Source organism: Aotus nancymaae, unplaced genomic scaffold, assembly GCF_030222135.1.
Source record: "Aotus nancymaae isolate 86718 unplaced genomic scaffold, 86718_ANA_hifiasm-v0.15.2.pri h1tg000006l, whole genome shotgun sequence".
Lineage (NCBI taxonomy): Eukaryota > Metazoa > Chordata > Mammalia > Primates > Aotidae > Aotus > Aotus nancymaae.
In genome coordinates this window covers 91137124-91163954 of record NW_026988417.1, presented here as the reverse complement: position 1 = coordinate 91163954, position 26831 = coordinate 91137124, and the positions used below count along the sequence as shown (strand labels likewise).

Here is a 26831-nt window from a genome sequence, read left to right as displayed (position 1 = left end):
GTAATCCCCATGTGTTAGGGGAGGGACGTAACCTAACCCCTCATTATCTAACCTCTTGATTGGATCATGGGGACAGGTTCCCCCATGCTGTTCTTATGATAGTGAATGAGTTCTCACAAGATCTGATGGTTTAAAAGTGTGGCACTTCCCTCCTCACTTGCTCTCTCTCTTGCTGCCTTATGAAGAAGTTGTTGCTTCTCCTTTGTCATCTGCCATGATTGTAAGTTTCCTGAGGCCTCCCAAGCCATGTGGAACTGTGAGTCAATTAAACCTCTTTCCTTTATAAATTACCAAGTCTCAGGTAGTTCTTTATAGCAACATGAGAATGGATTAACACAGTCGCTGTTAGAAATTTAGGCTGTTTTGAATGAAATACAGTTGCAGTGACCGTTTTTATGCATTTCCTATACTTTGCACATAGCTCTAGTTATTTCGTTAAGACAGATTGTTAATAGTGGAATAACTGGATCAAAGGATTAAAAACATTTAATTTGTGACACCTAGAGTTAAGCCTTATTTAAAGCTGTGCAAAATTAATAATTTATCATTGATACTTATGTTTTAAATTGAAAATTGTTAATTTTAATTCAAGATTTGCACCTAGATTAAAAAAGGGAAAAAACCTTATTAATGTCTTTTATCTGTTCTAGATTACCATTTCTGCTAACTTAATAAAATATTAAAATGCCCATTACAGAAACCAAAATCTGTAGTGATGGAAGTATTTAATGACCACCAAGACATTTCGAGCAAGGAAGTACCCCCACCCCAAACCTCTCCCACAATAACTTGATTAGAGAACATGAGATAAGAAAATGACTCTCAAGGGTATCTCATGACTTTTTAGGAAAGATCATCTCAGGACTCTGGCTGCACCTTCTAGTTTAATTTCTACTGCTGTTTTCATTATTCTGGCTTTCTTGAACAATTGCTAGCACTGACTCTCAACACAGTTCTTTTGAGCCTCATGTATATCAAACATTGTACTAAGTTCTAGGGTGGGAAAGGGAAGTATTAAAACAAATGAGAGACAGAGATCACTCATTTATCTGCAGTGCAGAGAATGCCTTTACAAGATGTTGATTCCATTATTGACTCTGTCATCAAAGAAATTAAAGTGTATGGACTGCACATTTGAACATATGTTATTCAGCATCTGTGAAGGCTCTAGGAGGTTGTTCGCTCACTAAGCCTGAAGGATATTGTACAGACTTTACACAGGGAAAAAGCTCTTTTGGTAGCTTTTAGAAAAAAGGAAACCAATTTGTGGTATACCAGGTGAGTATTCCTAATCCAAAACCCAATATGCTCCCAAATCCAAAGCTTTTTGAGTACTGATATTATGCTTAAAGGAAATGCTCATTAGAGATATCAGATTTTGGATTTTCAGATTACGAATGCTCAGCAAAATGGTAAGCATAATGAAAATGTTTTTGACCCTAGAACAATGCAGAAGGTAAAGATGCTGATCTCCATTTCAGTCAAAATGCCTGTATAACTTTAGATTCCCCCAAAACTCAACTATTGATAGTTAACTACTGCTGACAAAAGCCTTACCTATAAGATAAACAGTTGATTAACATGCATTTCATATGATATGTATACTTATAATACACTACATCTTATAAGAGAGGGTGCCAAGGATGGGAAAGATAAAGTAACTTGTCTAAGGCCGTGAAGTAAGTAGTGGCCAAGCTCTAAGTGCCACTCAGGTCTAACTGGCACACAGATTAGTCCGAGAGTTTCTTAGGACCAAAACTGTTTTAGATTATTTTGAATTTTGAAATACAGCTGACCCTTGAACAACATGGGTTTGAACTGAGTGAGTCCTTGTGTACGTGGATTTTCTTTCTTCTCTGCCATCCTTGAAACAGCAGGATCAATTCTTCCTTTATCTCCCCCTCCTAAGCCTCCTCTACATGAAAATGAGGAGGATGAAGACCTTTGTGATGATCCATTTCCACCTAATGAAGAATACATTTTCCTTTTCTTTATGATTTTTAAATAACACTTTCTTCTCTCTAGCTTACTTTACTGTAAGTACACACTGTATTCATTAGGTAACAAGCAAAGGCCATTGAGGTCATAACCAGGTAGAGGGCCTCATGAAAATCCCAACAATGCTGGCACCCTAATCTTGGACTTCCCAGTGTGCAGAACCATGAAAAATATGTTTCTTGTTGAACCCACCCAGTCTATGGCAATTTGTTTTAGTTAGAAAGCATATGCTCATCTAAAAGACAGACTTCTATTTTGTAAAATAGAATTATTTCTACCTGCCTGTAAGATATATATATATTTTTTTTTTTTTGAGATGGAGTCTTGACCTGTCACCCAGACTGGAGTGCAATGGTGTAAATTTGGCTCACTGCAACCTCTGCCTCCCAGGTTCAAGAGATTCTTCTGCCTCAGCCTCCTGCGTAGCTGGGATTACAGGTGCATGCCACCAGACCCAGCTAATTTTTGTATTTTTAGTAGAAAAGGGGTTTCACCACGTTGGCCAGGCTGTTCTCAAACTCCTGACCTCAGGTGATCCACTCACCTTGGCTCCCAAATTGCTGGGATTACAGGCGTAAGCACTGCATCCAGCCGCCAAGATGTATTGTTTTAAAGATGAACTGAGCCTGACAACTGTCAGTCAACACCAGATGAGCTCAGGCCTGCATCCTGAGCACAGCAAATGTCTAACCCCCTCAGGTTTGGATTTGTGTCCCTGCCCAAACTTCATGTCGAATTGGAGGAGGGGCCTGGTGGGAGTTGATTGGATCTTGGGGCAGATTTTCCCCTTGCTATTCCGGTGATAGTTCTCATGATGGTTTAAAAGTGTGTGGCACTTCCTCCCAAACTCTTTCTCCTGCCACCATGCGAAGAAGGTGCTCACTGCCCCTTCACCTTCTGTTATGATTGTAAGTTTCCGGAGGCCTCCCAGTCACGCTTCCTGTACAGCCTGCATAACTGTGAGTCAATTAAACCTCATTTCTTCATAAATTACCCAGTTTCAGGTAGTTCTTTATAGCAGTGTGAAAACAGACTAATATACCCTCCTAGGGCATCTCTTTCTCCACCTTCCTTCACCTCCCTAATTATGTTTAAGCATCAAATAGGAATTGCAAATGTGGGTAGAGATTTGGCCTTTGATTAAACTGTTTTTCTAATAAATTTTGAGTTTCTCCCAGGTTTGAAGGATTCCTTAACTGATCATATTTTAGCATAGCTATGTTACTAGAAGGTGAGATCAAGGTTAAGCAGAGAAAACTCTTGCGATATTGTGAATAGAGATTCTTATGAATCTTCTTAGTTTAGGTTCAAATGGTAATAAGAATATATGTGCTGAACTACATGGCTACCCAGCAGGGGCCCTGCAAGGGAAAGGAAGGATGACCTTTTCTTTTTTAAAAAACTTTTAGGTTCTAGGGTACATGTGAAGGTTTGTTATACAGGTAAATTTGTGTCATGGGGTTTGTTGTATAGACTATTTCATCACCCAGTTATTAAACCTAGTACTTAATAGTTATTTTTTCTGTTCCTTTTCCTCCTCCCTCCCTCCACCCTCAAGTAGACTCAAGTGTCTGTTGTTCCCTTCTGTATTCATGAGTTCTCATCATTTAGCTCCCATTTATAAGTAAGAACATGTGCTATTTGGCTCTTTGAGAGAACAACCTTTTTTCCATTTTTAAAAATTTCAATAGGTTTTTAAGGAACAGGTGGTGTTGGGTCACATGAATAAGTTCTTTAGTGTTGATTTCTGAGATTTTGGTGACCCCATTACCCGAGCAGTGTACACTGCACCCAGTGTGTAATCATTTCTCACCCTGTCCCACCCATTCCCTCCAGGTCCCCAAAGTCCATGGTATTATTCTTATGCCTTTGCATCCTCATAGCTCAGCTCCTACTTAAGAGTGAGAACATACAGCGTTTGGTTTTCCATTCCTGAGTTACTTTACTTAAAATAATGGTCTCCATTTTTATCCAGTTTGCTGCACATGCCATCATTTCATTCCTTTTTATGGCTAAGTAGTATTCCATAGTGTGTATGCATACATACATACGTGTGTGTGTATGTGTGTGTGTACACCACATTTTCTTTACTAATTGATGAGCATTTGAACTGGTTCCATCTTTCTGCAATTGTGAATTGTGCTGCTATAAACATGCATGTGCTAGTATCTTTTTCATATGATGATGTCTTTTCTTCTGGGTAGATACCCAGAAGTGGGATTGCTGGATCTACTTTTAGTTCTTTAAGGAATTTCCCCACTGTTTTTAATAGTGTTACTAGTTTATTTACATTCCCACCAACAGTGTAACAGTGTTCCTTTTTTGCCACATCCATGCCAACATCTATTTTTTTTTAATTTTTAGCCATTCTTGCAGGAATAATGTGATATTGCATTGTGGCTTTGATTTACATTCCCTTGATCACAGGTGATGATGAACATTTTCTCACATGCTTGTTGGCTATTTGTATGTACATCTTCTTTTGAGAATTGTCTATTCATGTCCTTAACCCACTTTTTGATGGGATGGTTTGTTTTCTTTTCTTGCTGATTTGTTTGAGTTCCCTGTAGATTCTGGACATTGGTCCTTTGTCAGATGCATAGATTGCGAAGATTTTCTTCCACTCTGTAGGATGTCTGTTTAATCTGCTAATTATTTCTTTTGCTGTGCAGAAGCTTTTTAGTTTAACTATGTCTCATCTATTTGTCTCTGTTTTTGTTGCATTTGCTTTTGGGTTCTTGGTCATGAAGTCTTTGATACATAAGGACTCATATAAACTCAATGTAAAGTGGTAGAAAAAGATATTCCATGCAAGTGGACACCAAAAGTGAGCAGGAGTAGCTATTCTTATATCATACAAAACGAACTTTAAAGCAACAGCAGTGGCCTGGCGTGATGGCTCATGCCTGTAACCTCAGCACTTTGGGAGCCTGAGGTGGGAGGATGACGAGGTCAGGAGATTGAGACTATCCTGGCCAACTTGATCAAACCCTATCTGTACTAAAAATGCAAACATTAACTAGGTGTGGCAGCATGTGCTTGTAATCCCAGCTACTCAGGAGGTTGAGGCAGGAGAATCACTTGAACATGGAAGGCAGGGGTTGCAGTGAGCCAAGATTGTGCCACTGCTGTCCAGCCTGGTGACAGAGCTAGACTCCATCTCAAAACAAAAACAAAAACAAAAGCAAGAGTAGTTAAAGACAAAGAGGAACATTATATAATGATAAAAGGACCAGTCCCACAGGAAAATATCACAATCCTAGATATATGTTCACCTAAAACTGGAGCTCCCAGATTTATAAAACAATTTCTACCAGACCTAAGAAGTGAGATAGACAAGCAGCTCAGTAATAGTGGGGGAATTCAATACTCTACTAACAGCACTGGACAGGTCATCAAGATGGAAAGTCAAAAAAGAAACAACGAACTTCAACTATACTCTAGAAAAATGAACTTAACAGATACTTACAGAACATTCCACCCAACAACTGCAGAATATACATTGTATTCCTCAGCACATAGAACATTCTGCAAGATAGACCACATGAGAGGCCACTAAACAAGTCGCAACAAATTTAAGAAAATCAAAATTATAACAAGTTTTCTCTCAACTACAGTGGAATAAAATTGGAAATCAACTCCAAAAGGAACCCTCAAAACCATGTAAATACATGAAAATGAAATAACCTGCTCCTGAATGACCATTGGGTCAACAGTGAAATCAAGATGGAAATTAAAATGTTCTTTGAACTCAATGACAATAGTGACACAACCTATCAAAATCTCTGGGATACGGCAAAGGCGGTGCTAATAGGAAAGTTCATAGCATTAAATGTCTATGTCAAAAAGTCTGAAAGAGCACGAATAGAAAATCTAAGGTCACACCTCAAGGAGCTAGAGAAACAAGAACAAACCAAACCCCAACTCAGCAGAAGAAAAGAAATAAAGAACAGAACTGAATGAAATTGAAACAAACAAAAAATACAAAAATGAAACAAGATGCTGGTTCTTTGAAAAGATGAATAAAATTGATAGCCCATTAGTGAGGTTAACCATGAAGAGAAAAGATCCAAAAACTGAATTAGAAATGAAGCAGGAGATATTATAATCCATGCCACAGAAATACAAAAGATCATTGAAGGCTGCTAAGGGCACCTTTACACATATAAACTAGGAAACCTAGAGGAGTTGAGTGAATGCCTGGAAATATGCAACCCCCCCCCAGATTAAACCAGGAAGAAATAAAAACTCTGACTAGACCAATATCAAGCAGCAATATTGAAATGGTAATAGAAAGTTATCAAGAAAAAAAAAAGTCCAGGACCAGGGAGGTTCACAGCTGAATTTGTTTGTTTGTTTTTTTTTTCTTCTTGAGATGGAGTCTCACTCTGTCGCCCAGGCTGGAGTGCAATGGTGTGATTTTGGCTCACTGCAACCTCTGCCTCCTGGGTTCAAGTGATTCTCCTGCCTTAGCCTCCTGAGTAGCTGGGATTACAGGTGCCCACCACCACTCCCAGCTAATTTTTGTATTTTTAGTAGAGATGGGGTTTCTCCATGTTGGTCAGGCTGGTCTTGATCTTCTGATCTCGTAATCCACCTTCCTCGGCCTCCTAAAGTGCTGGGATTACAGGCAGGAGCCACCGCACCCGGCCCACAGCTGAATTCTATCAGACATTCAAAGATTTGGTACCAGTACTATTGACACTATTCCAAAAGGCAGAGAAAGAGGGAATCCTCTCCATATCATTCTATGAATCCATTATCACCACAATACCAAAAGCAGGAAAGGACATCACAACAACATAAAAAGGAAACTACAGACAAATATCCCTGATAAATGTAGATGCAAAAATCCTCAAGAAAATACTAGCTAACCAAATTCAACAGCATATCAGAAAGATAATCCAGCATGATCAAGTGGTTTTCATACAAGGATGTATTCTGCATCCCTGCATACTTAACATTTGCTGGTCAATAACTGTTAAACCACATAAACAGAATTTAAAACAAAAATCACATGAACATCTGAATAGACGCTGAAAAAGCATTTGACAAAATCCAGACTTTATGATTAAAACCCTCAGCAAAATTGGCATAGAAGAGAAATACCTTAAAGTAATAAAAGCCATCCATGACAAACCCACAGCTAACATTCTGCTGATCGGGAAAAAGTTGAAAGCATTCCCCCTGAGAACCGGGCCAAGACAAGGATGCCCACTTTCACCATTTCTATTCAAAATAGTGCTGGAAGTCCTAGCCAGAGCAATCAGACAAAAGAAAGGAATAAAGGGCGTCCAAATTGGTATAGAGGAAGCCAAACTGTTGCGGTTTGCTGATGACATGATCATATAGGGAGAAAAACCTTTTCAAGACAGGAGGAAGTTATGCCAGTACATGGAAGGGCCATGAGGTACACATGGGCACATGGAAGGTGAAATAGAAAGGCCATGAGCTAACCAAGCCCACAATCATCCCTTCTGCCTTCTCTAAGAGCTCAGTCTCAGACTATCAGCAAAATACTTCGGATGTCTGAGAGAACATGGCTTTTCTTAAGGATGATGGGAGTAGGGGTGGTTGTGTCTCAGGCTATGCCCCATATGCTGGGCATCAGGGTATCCTGATGATTAATCCAGAAGATGTGTCAAGCAGGATTCCAGAAAGTTTAGCGGGGCAAAAAGATCTCTGAACCACCCCCATTAGCAATAATTCTGGTTTATTATTGCTAGAACAAAACATAAAACAAATATACCCATTTTTTATGTAGAAACCTTGGTTTTTCCATTATATAATACAGAGTTTAAATGGCTAATGTGCACTCCCTGACCCTGCCGTCTGTTCTGCTCTATTTTCCCAGCCTTTACTTTTGCCTCCACCCTTCCTTCCTACCTATGTACTCTGCCCCAAGGTGCCCAGATAACCCAGAGTCACTTCTACAGAGCCCCATAACTCTGTTCACGCCTTGGGTAAAGCCCTCACTTATTTGCTCAATAGTCAGGTTTGCGTTTATCGTCTCCCAACACCGTGCCTGACATAGTAGGTAAATCTTTGGGTAGTGAAGAAGGCTGTTGGGTTAGAAAGTCAGGCTGTTCGGGGTGTTTTTGAACTTTGAGGATTAAAGCTGGTATCCCAGTTGTTTAAATCTTTTGGACTCTGTTTTCATGAGTTCTGTGGCTATGGCCTTTAAGCAGAACAAATTGTCTTGGGGAGATTTTGATACATTAATGACTGGCTTCGTGAATCAAGATTTTATTCCACTTCAAATAATGGAAAACTCTGCACAAGGGATCTCAGCAGGCAGGTGTGTGTGTGTCCTGCAATCAGCATGAAGGTTTTCAGCAGAGAGCTGCTACTCCAGCTCATTGATGCTCCTGTGGACCCAGACTCTTTGTACCTTTCTGCTCCGCTGTCCTTGAGATACAGGCCTTCATCCTCAGGTTTGTACCTAATGGTTGCTAAAGGATTGTTGTACTTCTTGGGTCCATATTTGAGGCAAGAAGGAGAAACAAAAGGAAAAAGTGAAGGAGCAAACAGCCTTTGCCCAGCAGGTCTTTGCCTTTCTATTCACTAAAGGATGCTATATCCAGAGGTTTTTATGGAACTGTAGCAGTAGCTTGGAAAGCTAGAAAATTGGACTGTTTTAAGCTTAGCATACTAGTTCTTGAACAAAATCAGGGTTCTGTTAATAAGAAGGAGAGCCGAATGTTGAAAACATAATTCATATTTGTTACAAAGACATTTTTAACACATTGATGCTATATTCTTTTTCAGATATGGCAGGGATATGGGAGTTCTTGCATGTTTTTGGCTTTGGGTTGGCCACCTCTAGTGAACGCAAGGTTTGGCAACTATTCCTCTGCTGTTGCCATGTTCTAGCTCCTGGTCTATGCAACCCTTGTTGGCTTAAGCCATGGAGAATTATCTGGTCTTTCTTGAGTCCATTGGGAATTACTCACTCTGGGAACATAGTGTTCTTTGGTACATGCTGTCGTTCAAACATTTAGGAGCAAAATGTTTATTTTCATCGGGATCTTGGCTGGGAATGGAGCAGAACTTTTAATTGTATGAGCCCTTCAAAATGAGGAGGCTCATTTCTGTGAGGTTGGCCATAAAGAGGAAATTGTGGTTGGTTAGTTTAGCCTGGGAGGTTGGCAGGTATCATCTGTGTTAGGAATTCTCCAAATGAAGGCCTCCAAGGGCAGAGTGCAATAAGCTTGGGTGAGCAGGGTTCCATATTGCATAAGAGCCCCTGACGCATGGGGATAAAGAGGATGGCGAAGATGCCTTTGGCTTCAGGAGAAGGGCTACATTCCTGACCCAGCTAAGGAGCTTTCCAAATCCCTGCAGTTGCCACAAGCTGCTGCCAGCCCTGTGAGAGGAGAGGGGATATGAGGGCCAGCACCAGCTGCCTCCTATCAGCAGGATGTGGTGAGTGCAGACTTGGGTGTGGCTTGCAGCTCTTTTCATGCTCCTGCCACTTGTCAGACTGCAGCTGTCACTGACTCTCAGGATGGCAAGTCTTTTCTCTGGGGGGTCTAAAAGCAGTGCAAGTTTGCACAGGACATACAAATGACTCTGGGTCTAATATCTGGACCTCCTTTAAACTAAATGACCTTTCCCATAGTGCTGTTCTCTGCCCCTAAAAATCCATTTCCCTTTCTCCTGCTCTGGAAGCAGGACAGCCTCCATCCACAGGGTCACAGATGCATAGGCTTCCAGGGACTATGCAGTTTAGGTGAATGACCAGGTAGGGCTCTAATCTAAAGGGGGCCCCAGCCACATGCTCCTCCCTGAAATGTAGAGTCCCTGGTTGTCAGATCTCATTTTAAAAGAAAAGCCAGAGAAATGGATTCCTATGCAAAATCACTTAAATTTTAAATGCTTGTTTAAAACGATTTTTTCTCCTTTTCTTCTTCCTTTTAAAAAAAAAAATACCATATGGACCAAACAAAACGTGTGAGGGCCCCTAGTTTTCCATCCCTAGTCTATAGAGGAAGAAATGGGTTAGCCAGGTGATAGAATAGTCAAGAGTGTTTAATGATGACTCTTGTGGAAGAAGAGGCTCTCCACCCTTTCCCTCCCCTCTCCATGTGAGTGGTGCCTGGAGAGTGTTTATCAGCTTGGAAGAAATCAGAGTGGTGGTTCACAGGTTTGGTTAGAGGTGAAATATGTTGCTAGCAGTTGATGGCAGTGCTAAGAGGCAATTAGACTCCAATTAGCTAAACATCAGTTCCATGGGTACTCGTAGGTGTGCTCTATACCTCTTCTGGTACACTCTGGTCCCACTCTGATACATTTGATAATAGGGTGGTGGTAGATGTTGAGTGTAAGCGATGTAATGCTTGGATGCCCAGGAGGAGGTGCTGTTGTGGGTTCCCTTGGGTGGGGAGGGCTTGACTGAAGTAGAGTGTCCAAGAGATGACGAAAAGTAAGGGTGCATCGGGAAGGGTTGCACAGAGCTGGGGCAGCTCTGCCACACTGAGATATTGATCAAGGTCCCTGAGGAAGAAAGGATTGGGCCTTCGATTTAGGATTAGGGGCAGAGAATAAAGGGACTGACAGGTCACATAGTTTTAGTTGAGGAACTACCCTAGCACCTGAAAACACAACCTTGCATTTAGGGTTTGTTTTTTAAAACTCAGAATATGTCTTAAATGTCTAGATGCAGAAAAAGGTTAAGTAAAATTGTGTTGCAGCTATATAATTAAAGAATATGGGAGTATGGTGGCTCATGCCTATAATTTCAGCACTTTGGGAGGATCACTTGAGTCCAGGAATTCAAGACTAGCCTGAGCAACAAAGCATGACTTCATCTCTGGAACATTAAAACAAAAACAAAAAAATGCTGGGCATAGTGGGTGATGCCTGTGGTCCCAGCTTTTTGGAGGCTGAGGTGTATCGCTTGAGCTCAGAAAGTTGCAACTATGGTGAGCCAAGCTCGCATCACTGCACTCCTGCCTGGGCAAGACCCAGTCTCAAAGAAAACCACAAGGAACACAACAAAGAACAAAAAATATGCAGCTATTAAAAATGAGGTTTATAAAAACTTCAGTAGTTCTTAGTAATGTGAGAAATTCTTATTAAGTGGGGGAAAGAAAGGATATAGCTATGCATGGCACAATGCTTCAATCATGTAAAATACACACTTGGCAACTGCTATAGGAAAGCATCTGAAGCTTTGCATCAGAAGTTAGGCACGGGTGTAACAAAGCATGCTTTCTATGAACCAACTGTCAGATCAGATTGTAACACATACAAATGCGAGGCTGTTCTCTCATTAACAGGAAATGAATTTTTGTCAGATGTTTTTCTCAGGTCAGTGAACATCTTGTTCTCGCTTACAGTGGCTTAGGGGAAGTCACTGTATTTTAGAATCATGTGATAGGGTAACAAGAGGACAAGAAGTAGGTGAGTAGGAAGCGGAAGACTTGATAGTTATTACTTAGGGATATGATGAAGCTAAATGGACACTGCTGTTACTTCCTCTAACTTCTGCTGGGTACTAGGGGATAAGGCTGTGTGGGTGAAAAGAGCAGAATATGATTCATTAACACTTCTACTTTTCTTGCCTACACAAAAAAGGAAGTCATGGTAGGAGAAGCATGGCGGAGAGTGGGTTGCATTCTGGAAACTTAGAAAGGGAGGGTGGGGCAACAGAACTGACTACTGATAGTTGGCTTTAGTTGGAATTAGGAACTATTTTGGGTTCCTGCAAAGATGGGTCTGAAGTCAAAGCTCCTCTGGTTAATATTTCTTCACATTATCTTAGAATTCTATTCAATTACCCCTTCCTTCGTAAGTGTTTTAGGTATCTGTCTGATGTGCCTATGCTAGACATAAAGAAACTAAGCACAGGGATGTTGAGTAGAACCTCCCTGAAAGGAGGTGAAGGTCAGAGGTGCTGTAATAACTACTGTAATAGTAACAACTCTCAAATATAATTTTGAATAGATTATCTATTTTTTAAAAGACCTGTCATTATATTTAAATTATATGTACTGAAAGCCTGGGTTAAGACTTAAAATTTTTTAGTCTGAGCACAGTGACTCACGCCTGTAATCCTAGCACTTTGGGAGGCTAAGGTGGGTGGATCACTTGAAGCCAGGAGTTTGAAACCAGCCTGGCCAATGTGGTGAAGCCCTGTTAATACAAAAACCCTGCTAATAAAAAAAACTAACTGGGCATGTGATGCAAGCCTGTCATCTCAGCTACTTGGTTGGCTGAGGCACAAAAATCACTTGAATTTGGGAGATGAAGGTTGCAGTGAGCACCACTGCACTACAGCCTGGGCAACAGAGTGAGTCTCTGTCTCAAAAGAAAAAACAAAAAACAAAAAACAAAAAACTTAAAAAAAATTTTAAAGATAAAGTCTAATAAAGATCTTTAAAGTGATATAATTTTTAAAAATTCAAAACCTGGAAACTAAGAAGCTTCAAAGTGTGACAAGATTAGGCTTTAGTTTCTTGATGAAGATAAAAAGAAAAAATCTAGCTAGTTAATTTTTTAAAACAATCTTGAAACAGAACATTCTCTATATATGTGCCCTTTGTAAGTGATCAGCACTAAACACTATAAAGTCTACACAAGAGTGAATGGGGTTATCACTGTATATAATTAAGCAGATTAAAATAAGATTGCACACATTCCTACCAGCAAAACCACTGATCTCTGGGCCATGGACTAGTTCCATAAATAATACTCTGCTTTTTCAGGTGGTAGTGGGTACATAATTCAAGTCACTTGCCACCTGAGCCCTGACTAATGCCTTTGATAGCCTACTTGCTTCATTTTCACTCCTTGAAAGCCGTGTTGATAATGCTGGAGACTAGAGAAACCATTAGAGCCACTTGTGAGAAGAGGGTGCTGTTCATAACATCACCCTGTTTTTTTTTTTTTTTTAACAAAGTGGGAGCCTCTATATTTCTCTTTGGGCAAGTATGACAATACTAAGGGAACAAAGGTCAGAACTGTAGGCAGCAGCACCTACCTGGCTTAAGTTTTGTTTGATAATTGGTTCCAATATATAAAAATGAATTGTCATCATATTAAGTTCCTGTCTAGTGTTATTAATAGGAGACAGATGTGTATTGTCCATTTTCATAGTGTTGTTAGATAGAATCTCTGTGGCTACAGCTAAAAAACTCAATTCCATTAAAAGTTTTATTTTATTTTGAGATGGAGTCTTGCTCTGTTGTCCAGGCTGGAGTGCAGTGGCATGATCTTGGCTCTTTGCAACCTCTGCTTTCCAGGTTCAAGCAATTCTCCTGTCCCAGCCTCCCAAGTAGTTGGATTACTTAGGTATGCACCCTGACGCTTGGCTAATTTTTGTATTTTTAGTAGAGACAGGGTTTCCTGACCATGTTGGCCAGGCTGGTCTTGAACTCCTGACCTCAAGTGATCTGCTCACCTCAGCCTCCCAAAGTGTTGGGATGACAGGCATGAGCTGTTTTGTTTCCACATTATAAACTATTAATAGGCACACTATTTTCTGTTTGGGGTTGTTTTTTGAATCCTTTTAGTTGGGAATCCTGCAGCAGTGAGAGGGGAGTATATAGTTTAGTCCCTAAGGTATCACAATTCCGTTCACCATCTTGATCATCTCAAAGTTTCAATTGTCATGAAAATCCTAAGGGAAGTAGAGATTATTAAACTTGTCATATTGATGAGAAATTGGGCCCAAAGAATTTAAGTAACTTGGCTGTGGCCACACAGCCAATATGTAACAGACCCAGGATCTGACTACAGATTAGACAGTATCCAAAGACCATACTCTGTGCCCAATATCACCCTTTTAAATTATACAACACTTTAATCATACACACCTATAAAACATACTCTTAGGAAGCTACATGGCATATATGTATTTGTATGTATGTATGTATGTATGTATGTAGGCAAAGTTAGAGATCATACCTGTAAAAAAAGACCTCAGTTTTCTTGGCTATAGCTATGAAGATTCATGCCAAATATTATTACATGATTTTCAATAGACACTTGTATAATACAAATGTTACAGTGGCTTTTAAGTTTGCTGATTCCAGTTAACAGCTGGATACAAAGGGTAATGCTCACCTAAGTAAATGTCTTAACATCTAGATATCCTCACCTGGTATGTTCAAGAGAATTACTAATAAGCCTCCTAATTATACCAAAGAGCATTTCTTTTTTGAATTCTTCACATGTAGCGTTGTTCAGAACACTTCAGACTACATGCTTGCATATGAGAATTGCATTCTATTCAAGAAATAATTTTAGATGAAAAAGTGTTCTTCTGTATCTCCATTCTTATCAGACAGTATGCTCAACACACGTTTTTATCAAGGAAAACACTGGGTTATGGGCTAGTGTTTGCTTTGAGTACAATGAGGTTACGGTCTAGGTGAGTGGTTAGCATGACTCAAGTTGCTAACGGGGTTGGAAGGAAAGGGGTATTCTAGTGCACTGCACTCAGGCATCTTCTTTGCTTGAATTCCTGGCCTTTTCATCTATGGCTCAAAATGACAGTTACGGCTTTGTTGCGCTATTCCTCCTATTGTCTGAATGTACTCTTAGTGGGTAGCAAACTAATTTAACAGTGGCCTCTACAACTAACATTAGGGGGCAGGAGATATGGCATAGTACAGTCTATAGACTCTTCCATCCACTGCAATGGCCCATCAGTGTACCATCTAATTTGGTGGCCCCTGTGATAAGGGGACAGCCTTCTAGTCTCTCTGTAGAATGATTAGTAATTTGAACTGCACTTTATTTTGCTGGAGATGGGAGTTCCTAACATATTAGCAAATTGATGGCTGGCAGCTGGCCCAGATGGGTAATTTCTCTCACATCTATGATTTTAGGATGCTTTTGTTAAAATTTTTTCCCTAAAGTCAGACAAACTATCAAATGTCAAACTCTCTATCAGTCAGTCTATCTTTCTGGCATTAGTTCAGGCAGACTGGAAACTTCATGGATATAGGATTCATTCATTCAGTCAACAAATATTTGTTGAGCATCAATAGCAAGCCCTATTCTAGGAGTTGGAAATATAGACAAAATATACAAACAAACCAAATGATGCCATTATAGCTTCATATACTATTTATTTATTAAGTTAATATGAACAGTTATGCAACATTAGTCTTTCAAAGCCTATAATAAAATATAGTCCACTATCCAGCCCAGGAGAAAGACAACAAATATAATTCTTATAGTAAGTGTAGCAGAACATCAGTCAAGATTCTTTATCTCCATTAGGATTTTTTCATTTTTTTATTTTTATTTTTATTTTTTTCTCCATCAGGATTTTAACTTGAATTTTAGGTGTTTTAGAGTCAAAAGTCCAACTTGGATTACCCACAGAGATGTGCAGCATCTCATGTTAAAGAGGAAGGAGCTCCTGTCACCTCCGTGGCAGTCCTTTCTACTGTCCTGCAGTCCTTCTATATTAAAGTCCATCTTGCCTCTTAGGGTAGTAGTAGTCAAACTTGGGTATGGGGAGAAAGGCAGGTGGGTCACAGGAAGGTTTTAATTAATTTACAAAGATTGTGTTTCAAAGCTCTAAAAACCCATTTGGTGGTGGCAGTGGCAGTGAAAAGTACACTATATTTCGCCAAGGGGGTTCTTCTCATCTCTTGAATCTTGGCTTTCTCATATCCTTTAAAAGTGCTGCAGTTCTCAGTGGGAAAGTGGAGGTGGGAAATTCTAACAATGACTGGTATGAGGCCATCTGCAGAATGAACTGGACTGGATACTATGGCTTTTATAACCTGCCTTCCTTTCTTTAGTCCAAACTTATTTCTTCATCTTTCCTTCTATGTCCTGCAAGTTTTAACATAAGATTTAAAATGACTATGGAAGATAAAACTTCTCACTTTCTAGCTGAATAATGAAAATCAGCAAAAGAAAAATCCATTCTTCAATGAACTATATACTCAATTTACTCAGTTGAAAACAAATGCCAAATGAGTTTTACAGACAAGTGCTGGATAATGTTGATTAACTGGTAGAAGTAGTTCCTGGGTGAAACAGCATATGTATCAGAAACTAAAATACAGGCAAAACGCAAATACTTTATAATAGGGATTGTAATAGCGATTCTTCAACCACTTAGTTTCACACTGAAAACTACAAATGTTTTTCAATATCGGGCTATTGATGATAGTCAATTAAATATGGAATCAGAAACCTCAGAAAGTCTTGCCAAGTTTGTGGCGGCAGTTTCAACTGTCTACAAAGGAAAAAGGAGAAACCATAGGTTAAAGAGTAAGAGCACTGGAATTTTATTTAACTCTAGGTACCGTCGGTTTGACATTAGTAGGAAAGACTAATGAATAAGCAGCCATACAGCTTTTTTTGTTCACTGTGCTTCCCAAGCACCAAAAAATGGAGCTATTTTTCCTATTCAGTTTCATCTTTAATAAGCTAGACAGATCCTGCTGCATTGTTTCTAGTTTACCAGTACATCATTATGTAGTTTACTGCATGTGTGGAGCAAGTCATTATGTAGTACCAAGTTTACGTCATCATAGGACTACAACATGCACGTTTTACTTAATGTAGCTCAAGCAACAGGAATACGAGAGAACAGTTATGGGTGGAGACTTGCCTTTGACAAAGTCATGTTCACACTAACTATGGGTTTAGAAATCTTATTAGGCAAGTACCTACAGCAGTTCTTCAACTGGTATTAGAACATTACATGCATGCACAAGTGGTATGGTAGAGAATGAAGTGGAAGAGGCAGCTGGATGGAGGACGGAGGGGAAATCAGAGATGGGATGATGCCGTGCATCGGGCAGTTCTCAGCTTTCCACAGTAAGTCTCTGCTCTGTGAGAGAGGCCTGCTGGGCAACACTTTTGTTCTCATGACTGCGAAGTTTGGATACAACATCTAGAAAGGCCAAATCCTGCACTTCCTTATGTAGAGATTCTGGAAGACAAAAAAATAACAGATATGATTCTGTTAGGTTGTTTTGATATTATTATACAATGTATTCAAAACATACACCCAAAACGTTTATTTTGACAAGACTAAGCTATAAAACTAGGAACAATTCTGGAAAAAAACGTAGCAGTAGCCTAGCAATGTCTTTCTTAGGAATGTATTATAACTAAAAATAAAAACTTTAAGAAATTAAAAACAAATTTAAAAAACTTTTTTTAAGATGGGGCCTTGCTCTGTTGCCCAGGTCTGAGTACAGTGGCACAGTCCTAGCTCACTGCAGGCTCAAACTCCTGGCCTCAAGAGATCCATCCAGCTCAGTCTCCCAAGTAGCTGAGATGACAGTCATGAGCCACTGCCCAGCTACTTGCCCAACTTTTAAAAAGAAAAATGAGATGTCAAGTTCTACAGTGTAAGACTGCTTACAATAATGAGTTATAATTAAACATAGCTATTGTATGATCTCAAGGTTTGGTTACAAATAACCCTATCACCATTTCAAATATGAAGTCCGACGACTTACCAAAAACTTTAGGATATGTTTCAGATTAATTTTGTGGCAAAAGAAAAATTTATACTTTATATCCTTCAACAACTTTCTGTGACACTGGACTCCCTTTTAGATTTTTATCCTCTTCTTCCTGACTTGCTTTCTCTATTTAACTTCAATTATAAGAAAATATAGGATTCCTGTTAAGAGTCAGAACTGTTATATGGGAAGAGTGAAGTCTAATAAGCTTAACATAATCAGTACTACTGAAACTAATGTGTTTGTTTATTTTGATAAGATTGACATAAACCAAGGAACCAGTGTTTTTAGTACTATTAGAAAAATCCATCCTAAAATTCATATGTAATCTCAAGGGATCCTAAATCTCCACAGCAATCTTGAAAAAGAAGAACAAAGCTGAAGTTCTCATACTAACTGATTTTAAAACTTACTTACTACAAAGCTACAATAATCAAATAGTGTGGTACTGGTATAAAGAACTCCTACAACTTGGGCTGGGCGTGGTGGCTCACGCCTGTAATCCCAGCTACTTGGGAAGCTGAGGCAGAAGAATTGCTTGAACCCGGGAGATGGAGGTTGTGGTGAGCCAAGATCATGCCACTGTACTACAGCCTGGGCAACAAGAGCAAAACGCTGCCTAAAAAAAAAAAACCTCTTCAATTCTAAAAATGGACAAAGACTTGAATAGACTTCAATTCTAAAAATGGACAAAGACTTGAATATTTCTCCAAAGAAAAATGGCCCACAAACACATGAAAAGATTCCCATCATTAATCATTAAGGAAATGCAAATAAAAAACATAGTAAGATGCCACCTCACACTCATTAGTTTGGCCATTATTAAGACACAGCAAACATCGGTGAGGATGTTAAGAAATTATAATTCATGTGTACTGTTGGTGAAAATGTACAGTGGTCCAGCCACTATGGAAAAGTGTATGACAGTATTTAATCAGTAAAAACAGTATTTAATTAAAAAATTAAACATTGAATGACCATATGATCTAGTAATTTCACTTCTGAGTACATACCAAAAATAATTAAAACAGATACTCAGAGATATTTGTATACTAATGTTCACAGCAGCAGCATTATTCACAAAAGCCAAAAGCCAGAAATGACCCAAATGTTCATGAATTGATGAATGGATAAACAAAATGTGATAAATACATATGATGAAAAGTTATTCAGCTTTAAAAGGAAATGAAATTCTGACATGTGCTACAACACAACACAGATAAGCCTTAAAGACCTAAGTGAAATAAGCTAGACACAAAAGGACAAAAGTTTATTATTACATAAATATGTGGTGCCTAGAGTAGTCAAACTGATGGAGACATAAAATAAATGGTTATTGCCAGAGGCTGTGGGAGGCGTAAAAATTATACAGTTTAATGGCATTAGGGAGATTCACACTGCTGTGCAATCATCAGCATCCATTTCCAGATACAAAGAAGCAAATGGAAATTTTTATATTATAATATATAACTGAAATAAAAATAGGTTCAACATCACAACAGAGAGGACAAAGGAAATAATCTGAGAACTTCCAAGATAAAACAATAGAAATTACTCAGTCTGCATAACAAAGAGAAAATAATCTGGGTGTAAAAAAGAACAACAAAATCTCAGGGACCTGTAGGACTATAATTAAAGATCTCACATTAGTGTCATCAGAGGTCTGGAAAGCTCTTAATGGGGCTGAAAAGTACATGAAGAACTAACAGTCACAACGTCCCACATTTAGCAAAAGACATAAACCTACCAATTCAAGAAGCTGAGCAAACTCAAACAGGATAAACTCAAAGAAGTTCACGCCAAGACATATCAGTTAAATTTCTGAATACTAAATGCAAAGAAAAAAGTTTTGAAAGACAGAAACGACACCTTACCTACAGGGGGAAAAAACAAATAGGAACACAGTGGATTTCTCATCAGAAACCATGGAGGCTAGAAGAAAATGGCATGATAGTTTTCAAGTACAGAAAGAAAGGAACTGTGAACCCAGAATCCTATACCCATTTTCTCTTACTTGAGAAAGTCACTTCCCTTTCATTACAAATGAAAAAAAAATCTGGTAAAAATTTGTTGCTAGCAGACCTAAGTTAAAAGTATGGCTAGAGGAAGTTCTCTAAACAGAAAGGGAATTATAACAAAATAAGAAATCCAAAAATGTGAGTAAATACACAGACTTCCCTTCTTTTCAAAGAGTTTTCTGAAATATGTTCGGTGGTTGAAAGAAAAGTTGTAACACTGTCTAATGTGATTCTAAATATATGTAGAAGAAATACTTAAGAATGACATATACATGAGAGTCTGAGTGTGATGGCTCACACCTGTAATTCCAGCACTTTGGGAAGCCAAGGTGGGGGGAATCACCTGAAGTCAGGAGTTCAAGACCAGCCTGGGGAACAGGCGAAAGACTGTTTCTACTAAAAATACAAAAATTAGCCAGGTGTGGTGGCAGGCATCTGTAATCCTAGCTACTCAGGAAGCTGAGGCACAAGAATTGCTTCAACTCGGGAGGCAGAGGTTGCAGTGAACCAAGATTGTGTGACTGCATTCCAGCCTGGGTGACAGAGCAAGATTCTGTCTCCAAAAAAAGAAAAAAAGATATACGTGAAGAAGAGTAAATGACTAAAAAATGTTCAAATAACCCAAAGGAAGTCAGAAATAAGAAATGGGACAAACAGAAAACAAAAATAAGATTGCAGACTTAAGCCACATCAGTCATCCCATTAAACATAAATGGTCTAAATACACAAATTAAAAGGGACTGGTAGAGTGGATTAGAAAATGTGACACAACTATGTGCTGTATATAAGAAACTCACTACAAATATAATAATACAGCAGATTGAAACTAAGAGTGGGAAAAGGTCATGTGAATATTACTCAAAATAAAGCAGGATGGCTTCTTGTAGTGGGACATGAAAGAAAATAGTAATAAAAAAAGCAGGAGTAGCTATGTTAAAGTCAGATAAAGTTGATGAGAGCAAAGAAAAATACCAGAGAGAGGGACATTATACGATAAAAGGGTCAATCCCTCAAGAAAGCACAGCAGTCCTCAAAATGTAGGTACCTAACAACAGAGCTGAAAATTATGTTAAGCAAAAATTGGCAGAACTGAAAGGAGAAATAGGTAAATCTACAATTATAGCAGGAGACTTCAACACTCCTCCTCTTGAAAACTGACAGAACAATTAGCTGGAAAACCAGCAAGAATATAGGAAATTCAACACCGGTACCAACAGAATCAAAATATAGGTGTGTGCCACCACTCTTGGCTAATTTTTGTATTTTTGGTAGAGATGGGGTTTCAGCATGTTGGCCAGGCTGGTATCGAACTCCTGGCCTCAAGGGATCTGCCCACCTCAGCCTCCCAAAGTGCTGGGATTACCGCCATGAGCCACCATGCATGGCCCACTAAACAAATTCCTTAGTTAATGTCGTGGCATACAAAATCAGAACCTGTGCCTACTATAAAATAACATTTTAGAGTTCATGAGACTTACTGATTTTGCAATACTGAATGTCATCTATATTCGCTATGTGATACTTTCTATTGTAGTAAGAATCTTTTGGGAATATCTTCAGTGAAAAGTAACTCTATTAGACAGTTGTGTGGCTAGAAAATACGAATGTAGTGTATATTTTAAGACAACTAGAAGAGAAGATTTTCAATGTTATCACCATAAAGAAATGGTTAAGTGTTTACAGTAATGGGAAAAAAGTAATCTTAAAACCTCCATAAACTAATTTCTACTGGTTTTAAAACCTAAAGCCATCATTTACTATTACTCTATATTTAATATTTAATGTGAACTGTATACTTATGGACATCAAACGATAGAAGAAATACTTACCAGATCCCATAAGAGCACATATCAGGACCATAGAATTATATTTGATTTCAGGAGCACTTCTCTCATCTGCTAGCAGTCTGTGTAAAATCTGTACAAGTTTAGCACTTTCTAGATCTTTCTCAGCAGTGCCTACAAAATAAAACAATGTATAAGTTATATCTACTGTGTATGAACCCAGTACCCTCAGCATAAAGTTCTTCCTTTTCCAGAAACTGATCATATGAAACCTTCCAAATGGAACTGATAAATAATAATGACCTAGATAGACTATGTGGAAAGAGTAAATAGAAGCAGATTTTAGTAGACATTTCAGGTGTTTAAGCTTAATATTTAATACTAACACATTTCTTTTAATATGAGACAGTTATGGAAAATGTTACAAAATCAGAACAGATGGTATAATAATATACATTATGTACTTATCATCTTGCCAATCTGTCTCATTCACCTACTCTCACTCATCTCAAATTATTTTTGAGCAAATCTGATAAATCACAGAATTTCCTCCACAAATGAAAGATAAGGACTCAATGCAATTTCAATCAGAATCCTAGCAAGATTTTCTGTAGAAAATAGACAAACTTATACTAAAACTTATAATGAAAGCCACAGGCCCTAAAATAGCTAAACCAATCTTGATAAAGAAGAATAAAGTGTGAGGCATTCTTCTACCCAGTATTAAGGCTTATTCTATAACTCCAGTAATAAAGATAGCATGGTATTACTGGTGGTGACATAGACACTTATATTAAAGGCACTGAATAGAAGGCTATGAAACGACTCACACATATATGATCAACTGACTCTGATGATGGTACAAAATCAATTCAGTGGAAGAAAGACAGCTTTTAAACAAAAGGTGCTGGTACAAGTAGACATCCATAGGACAAAGGAAATGAACGCTAACCTAAACCTCATACCTTATACCAATATTAACTCAAAATGGATTACAGACTTAAATGTAAAATATAGAACTATAAAACTTTTAGAATATATAAAGCGTTCTCAAAACTCAATAGTAAAAAAAAAAAGAAAGAAATGGGTAAAAGACAAAAATTGGCATTTCACCAAAAAGTATACAGTTGACCCTTGAACAATACAAGTTTGAACTGTGTGGGTCCACTTATACTTGGAATTTCTTCTCTTCTGCCATCCCTGAGAGAGCAAGACTAGCCCCTTCTGTTCTTCTCCTTCCTCAGCCCACTCAATGGGAAGACAAGGATGAAGACCTTCTTGATAATCCACTTCTACTTAATGAATAGTAAATATATTTTCTCTTCCCTATGATTTTCTTAATAACATTTTCTTTTCTCTGGCTTTATTATAAAAATATAGTATGTAATATACAAAATATGTGTTCATTGATTGTTATCGGTAACGCTTCCAGTCAACAATAGACTATTCAAGGAGACAGATATCCTATACACCTTGACTTGATCATTACACACTCTATGAACATAAAAAAATACTCACATTAGTGTTTCCTCTTTCTGGAATCAAATTGGAGGATCTATTTGTCCCAGTGTGAGAATTATGGATATAAGTCATCAGTGGGAATTAAGAGGCTATCAGTTAACAGTATTTACCCAAATGGCTTTGAATTGGATAGGACATCCCTACTAAGTGTAAAGTCCTCCTTTGTATAAAGCAGCCTTAGGCCTTAACCACAGGACATGTGACCCTGTTACACTATCCCTGACTGTCTTGGGTTGGCTCCTAAGCCATCTAGTTTGTGCTATTCATAAACTAGATGCCTATGAATTAGCTTCTGACGAAGAATTCTGGTCACTAGAAATGCAATGTTAGAGTTGGGCATGGTGGATCACATCTGTAACCCCAGCAATTTGGATGGATCACTTGAGGTCAGGAGTTCAAGACCAGCCTGGACAACATGGTAAAACCCTGTCTCCACTAAAAATACAAAAATTAGCCAGGAGTGTGGTGGTGCGCGCCTGTAATCCCAGCTACTCGGAAGGCTGAGGCACAAGAATTGTTTGAACCCAGGAGGCAGAGGATGCAGTGAGCTGAGATTGCGCCATTGCACTCCAGCCTGGGCAACAGAGCAAGATTCCTTCTCAAAAAAACAAAGAAAGAAATGCTATGTTAGACCGAAACTAATTGAATAATTTAGCTTCTGCTTTGGGGGAGTTCTGAATGTAAAACACACAGGAGTAAGGCAATGCTACCAAGCAACAGAAATCACAGTGATCGAGATGCAGAAGGAGAACAGCAAGAATTAGTAGTAGATAGAACCAGCAGAGATGGAAGAGAAAGTCCGGGTCACTGGGAGAGTAGCAGACTCTTCATGTGCTGTCGAATTCTAAATATTGTTTGGTTTCTCTGTGAAGCCTGCTGAAAATGTTTTCTCTATTCTCTAAGTGGCTGTAACTTGAGACACTATTTAAAAGTTAAACTTACCTTAATGCATTGCCCTAAAAACGTTACCAAAAACACAACCAAAGGGGACAGCTGTAACAACCTATATAGAATGATTTTCTATAGATTCAGAGAACGGTACAGACACACTAGCAAAACGCTTTCAGTCAAGTTATGTTTGACTTCAACTCCATTTCTATGCTTCCTTTCATCCAAGATAAAAATAGAAGAAAATAAGTTTGTCACTGGGGTACTTACCCAATTCTAAAGCTGCTATTAATGCCAAAGCAACAAGGGCTTCATTCTGCATTATTACATGTTCACTAGTCGCCATGGTAACTAGATGCTTGATGCCACCACTCTGCACAATGGTTTTAATTACATCCTACAATAAATAAATATCACGGAATTATAAACTTTAATTTTAAACATAAAGAACATGCATTAAAATCAGTCAACTCATTGTTGAGTGGTTTTGCGACAGTGTCCTGTATGAATCATTTGATTTAATCACAGTTTTTTTTTCTCCACAGAAGAAAAGGAAAAAGCTTTCAGCTTTAAATAAATCATCAAAAGATGACAACTTAAATTGCCTAAGTAGAAAAGACCACTGTAGTTCACATTAAAAAAACAGGAGGCTTAGAAGCTACCAAAGCCAAATAAGTAAAAGTACCATTGCCTCAAATGTTGACCTACCTTAGGACTGACAAACAATAATAAAACTTGGAATTTAAAAAAGTTCTCGGCTGGGCACGGTGACTCAAGACTTACTCCCAGTGCTTTGGAAGGTTAAAGGAGGATCGCTTGAGACCAGCCTGGCAACATAGCAAGATCCCACCTCTACAAAAATAAAAAAAAATTAGCCAAGCATGGTGGCAACACATCTACAGTCCCAGCTACTCAGGGTGCTGAGGTGGGAGACTGCTTGAGCCAGGGAGCTCAAGGCTGCAGTGAACTATAATCATGCCACTGCACTCCAACCTGGGTGGCAACAGAGTGAGACCCTGCCTGTTAAAAAAAAAAAAAGTTATTTTAAAATTTTCATGATAGTGCCAGGTGGTAGTTCTGGAGATGTTCCAGGTAAAGCTTTTATAAAAAAAATTTTTTTAAGTACTTCTTACCCCTTGATTTGATCTTACAAATTTAAAAACTGAATTACATGCAAAAGGACTGAGCAGAACTTAAAATTCTCCATCTGCCTTCATTTCTCATGGTGCTTAGAGCTCTGTCTTCTCTCCATGGCAGAGGAGGCAGCAAGCTCTGGCTTCAATAAATCCTACTGACTGAGCAAATAATAATTTGCTCTCTTATCTCAGTAATATCATCAATGTCATTGAAATGATGTAAGTATATATCTCATAGGTTTTTGTAATAATTACAAAGTTATTACACAAAAAACACATACTATCTGGCAACAGTAAGATGAAAAAAAAAAAACAGTGTTCACCTTTATTTCTAGTATTTATTTTGGTCCTCATTCCACTGAGGGTTCTGTTGTCTTAGAACTCTTGCACTAAATCTGACTTAGTGGGAGGTCTCAATTATAGAATATTTTGAAAGTAATTTTGTCTGCTATTTTCACTATTTTTAATAACTTGAATTAAGGTCTGGATATTTTAAAAAGCAGCCTCTGAGTCAGCTTCAATGATACATGTTGTAGTTAGAAATATTTTTAAAGGGTATCCTTTATGTTTCCATTTCATAACAATTTTTTGAGGAAACTATTTTTCAACAATATCTTTGCTTTGAGCCCAAACTTGTTTAGTGATCAAACATGCTAAATCAATAGAGTCCAAGAACTGAGTTTTTATGGTAACTGTGTTCTGGCATCTAATACATCTTTTCCTATCAATCTGTTTTAGAAAGCTTTTTCTAACTTCCCTAATTTACTGTTTACTCAGCAAAAGTTTACTTGAAACAGATACAGAATTCTTAGTAAAAAATTGCATAAAAATCACAAAAGAGCTTGAGTAAAGAAGACCACAAGAGATGAACAGATACATATGCAATCATTTAGGGAAGAGCCTTAAACTGTCATTTTGTCCTCTGTTTCTAATCACCCTTAAAAGATAAGTGAAGCAGAAGGAAGAGTAGGGAATGAACTAAGGAAATGTGTACATCGGAAATGAATAGTGTCCTCTCCTTAGCCCAGGCATAGCTTCTTTTCATCTCACTTTTCCAGAACAGACACCTGAGTATTTCCTTTTTAAAATTCCTGCCCTCTCGCCAACTACTTCAGCAAATGTTTATTGAATAGCTATTCTATGGAATCACTTTGCCTTATAGAATACGGGATAAAAAATAGATAAAACATTGTATTTGTCACATGTGACAGAATAAAATTGATGGCAACCCTTTATGGAGCAATAACTATATGCTGGACATTGTACTGAGTAGTTTATAGATATTAGCAAATTTTTATCCTGCAGAAAATCCCATTAGCTAGATATCATCTCCAGTTTATATAGATGAAGGAACTGAAGCTCAGATTAAGTCATTAAAGTTGCCCAAGTTCAAATAATAAGTAAGTGGTAAAGCCATGGCTCAAACCCAGGCAGTTTGGCTGATAACTGGGGTCTTTGTTCTTAAAAATTCTGGAGATGCTTTATAAAGTTTGAAACAATGTTTTATTTTATAGTTATATATAGAAAGCTAAATTTTGGTTTATATAAAACCAAGGCAAATTATCCATGCTAACAATTTCACCTATTTAGCATTTAGTATTTGCCCTTGATTAGTGTAATCAACCCAGCTTAAGACTGTTGAAAACTATCATGTTGATCACAACAGAATATTTTCAGATAGGCTTGGATTTGAGATAATTTATAAGATTGCAGGTTGGTATAGCCATTGAGGTGGTGAGCCACTTAAAAAAAATTTTCTTTTTCAAATTGTATCATCAAAGCCTTTTCAGTATGAGATTTAAATAAATATTTGTTGGGTAAGTGAGCAAATGACTAAATACATTTGTTTAAACAAGTTTTTAGCCTGGTAACTGATAAAGAATGCGCTACTCTTAAAGGGTAAAGAAAAGTGCTGGCTTTGATAGGGAGTTTTTATATTCCTAGTATAAAGGCAACCTATATTTCTCTTTACGTTTTTGATGTCTATAATTGGAAGATCCAGCTAGTTGGTCAGCAGTCCTAGACTAGGGCACCCTT

At 38.2% G+C, this 26831-nt stretch overlaps 1 protein-coding gene across 6 annotated transcripts in view; it reads right to left on the bottom strand.

Annotated features, from left to right (window-relative positions):
• Positions 1-16232: 16232 nt before the first annotated feature.
• Positions 16233-26831, bottom strand: part of RAP1GDS1 (Rap1 GTPase-GDP dissociation stimulator 1) — a 195143-nt gene continuing 184544 nt past the window's right edge. For all 6 annotated transcript variants that reach the window (XM_021666785.2, XM_021666783.2, XM_021666784.2 and 3 more), the window contains 3 exons: positions 23929-24055; positions 21295-21423; positions 16233-16906 (listed from right to left, as the gene is read on the bottom strand). In XM_021666785.2, the coding sequence (XP_021522460.1) occupies positions 16779-16906; positions 21295-21423; positions 23929-24055 (384 nt within the window). In that variant the 3' untranslated portion in view covers positions 16233-16778. The remainder of the gene's footprint in view (positions 16907-21294; positions 21424-23928; positions 24056-26831) is intronic.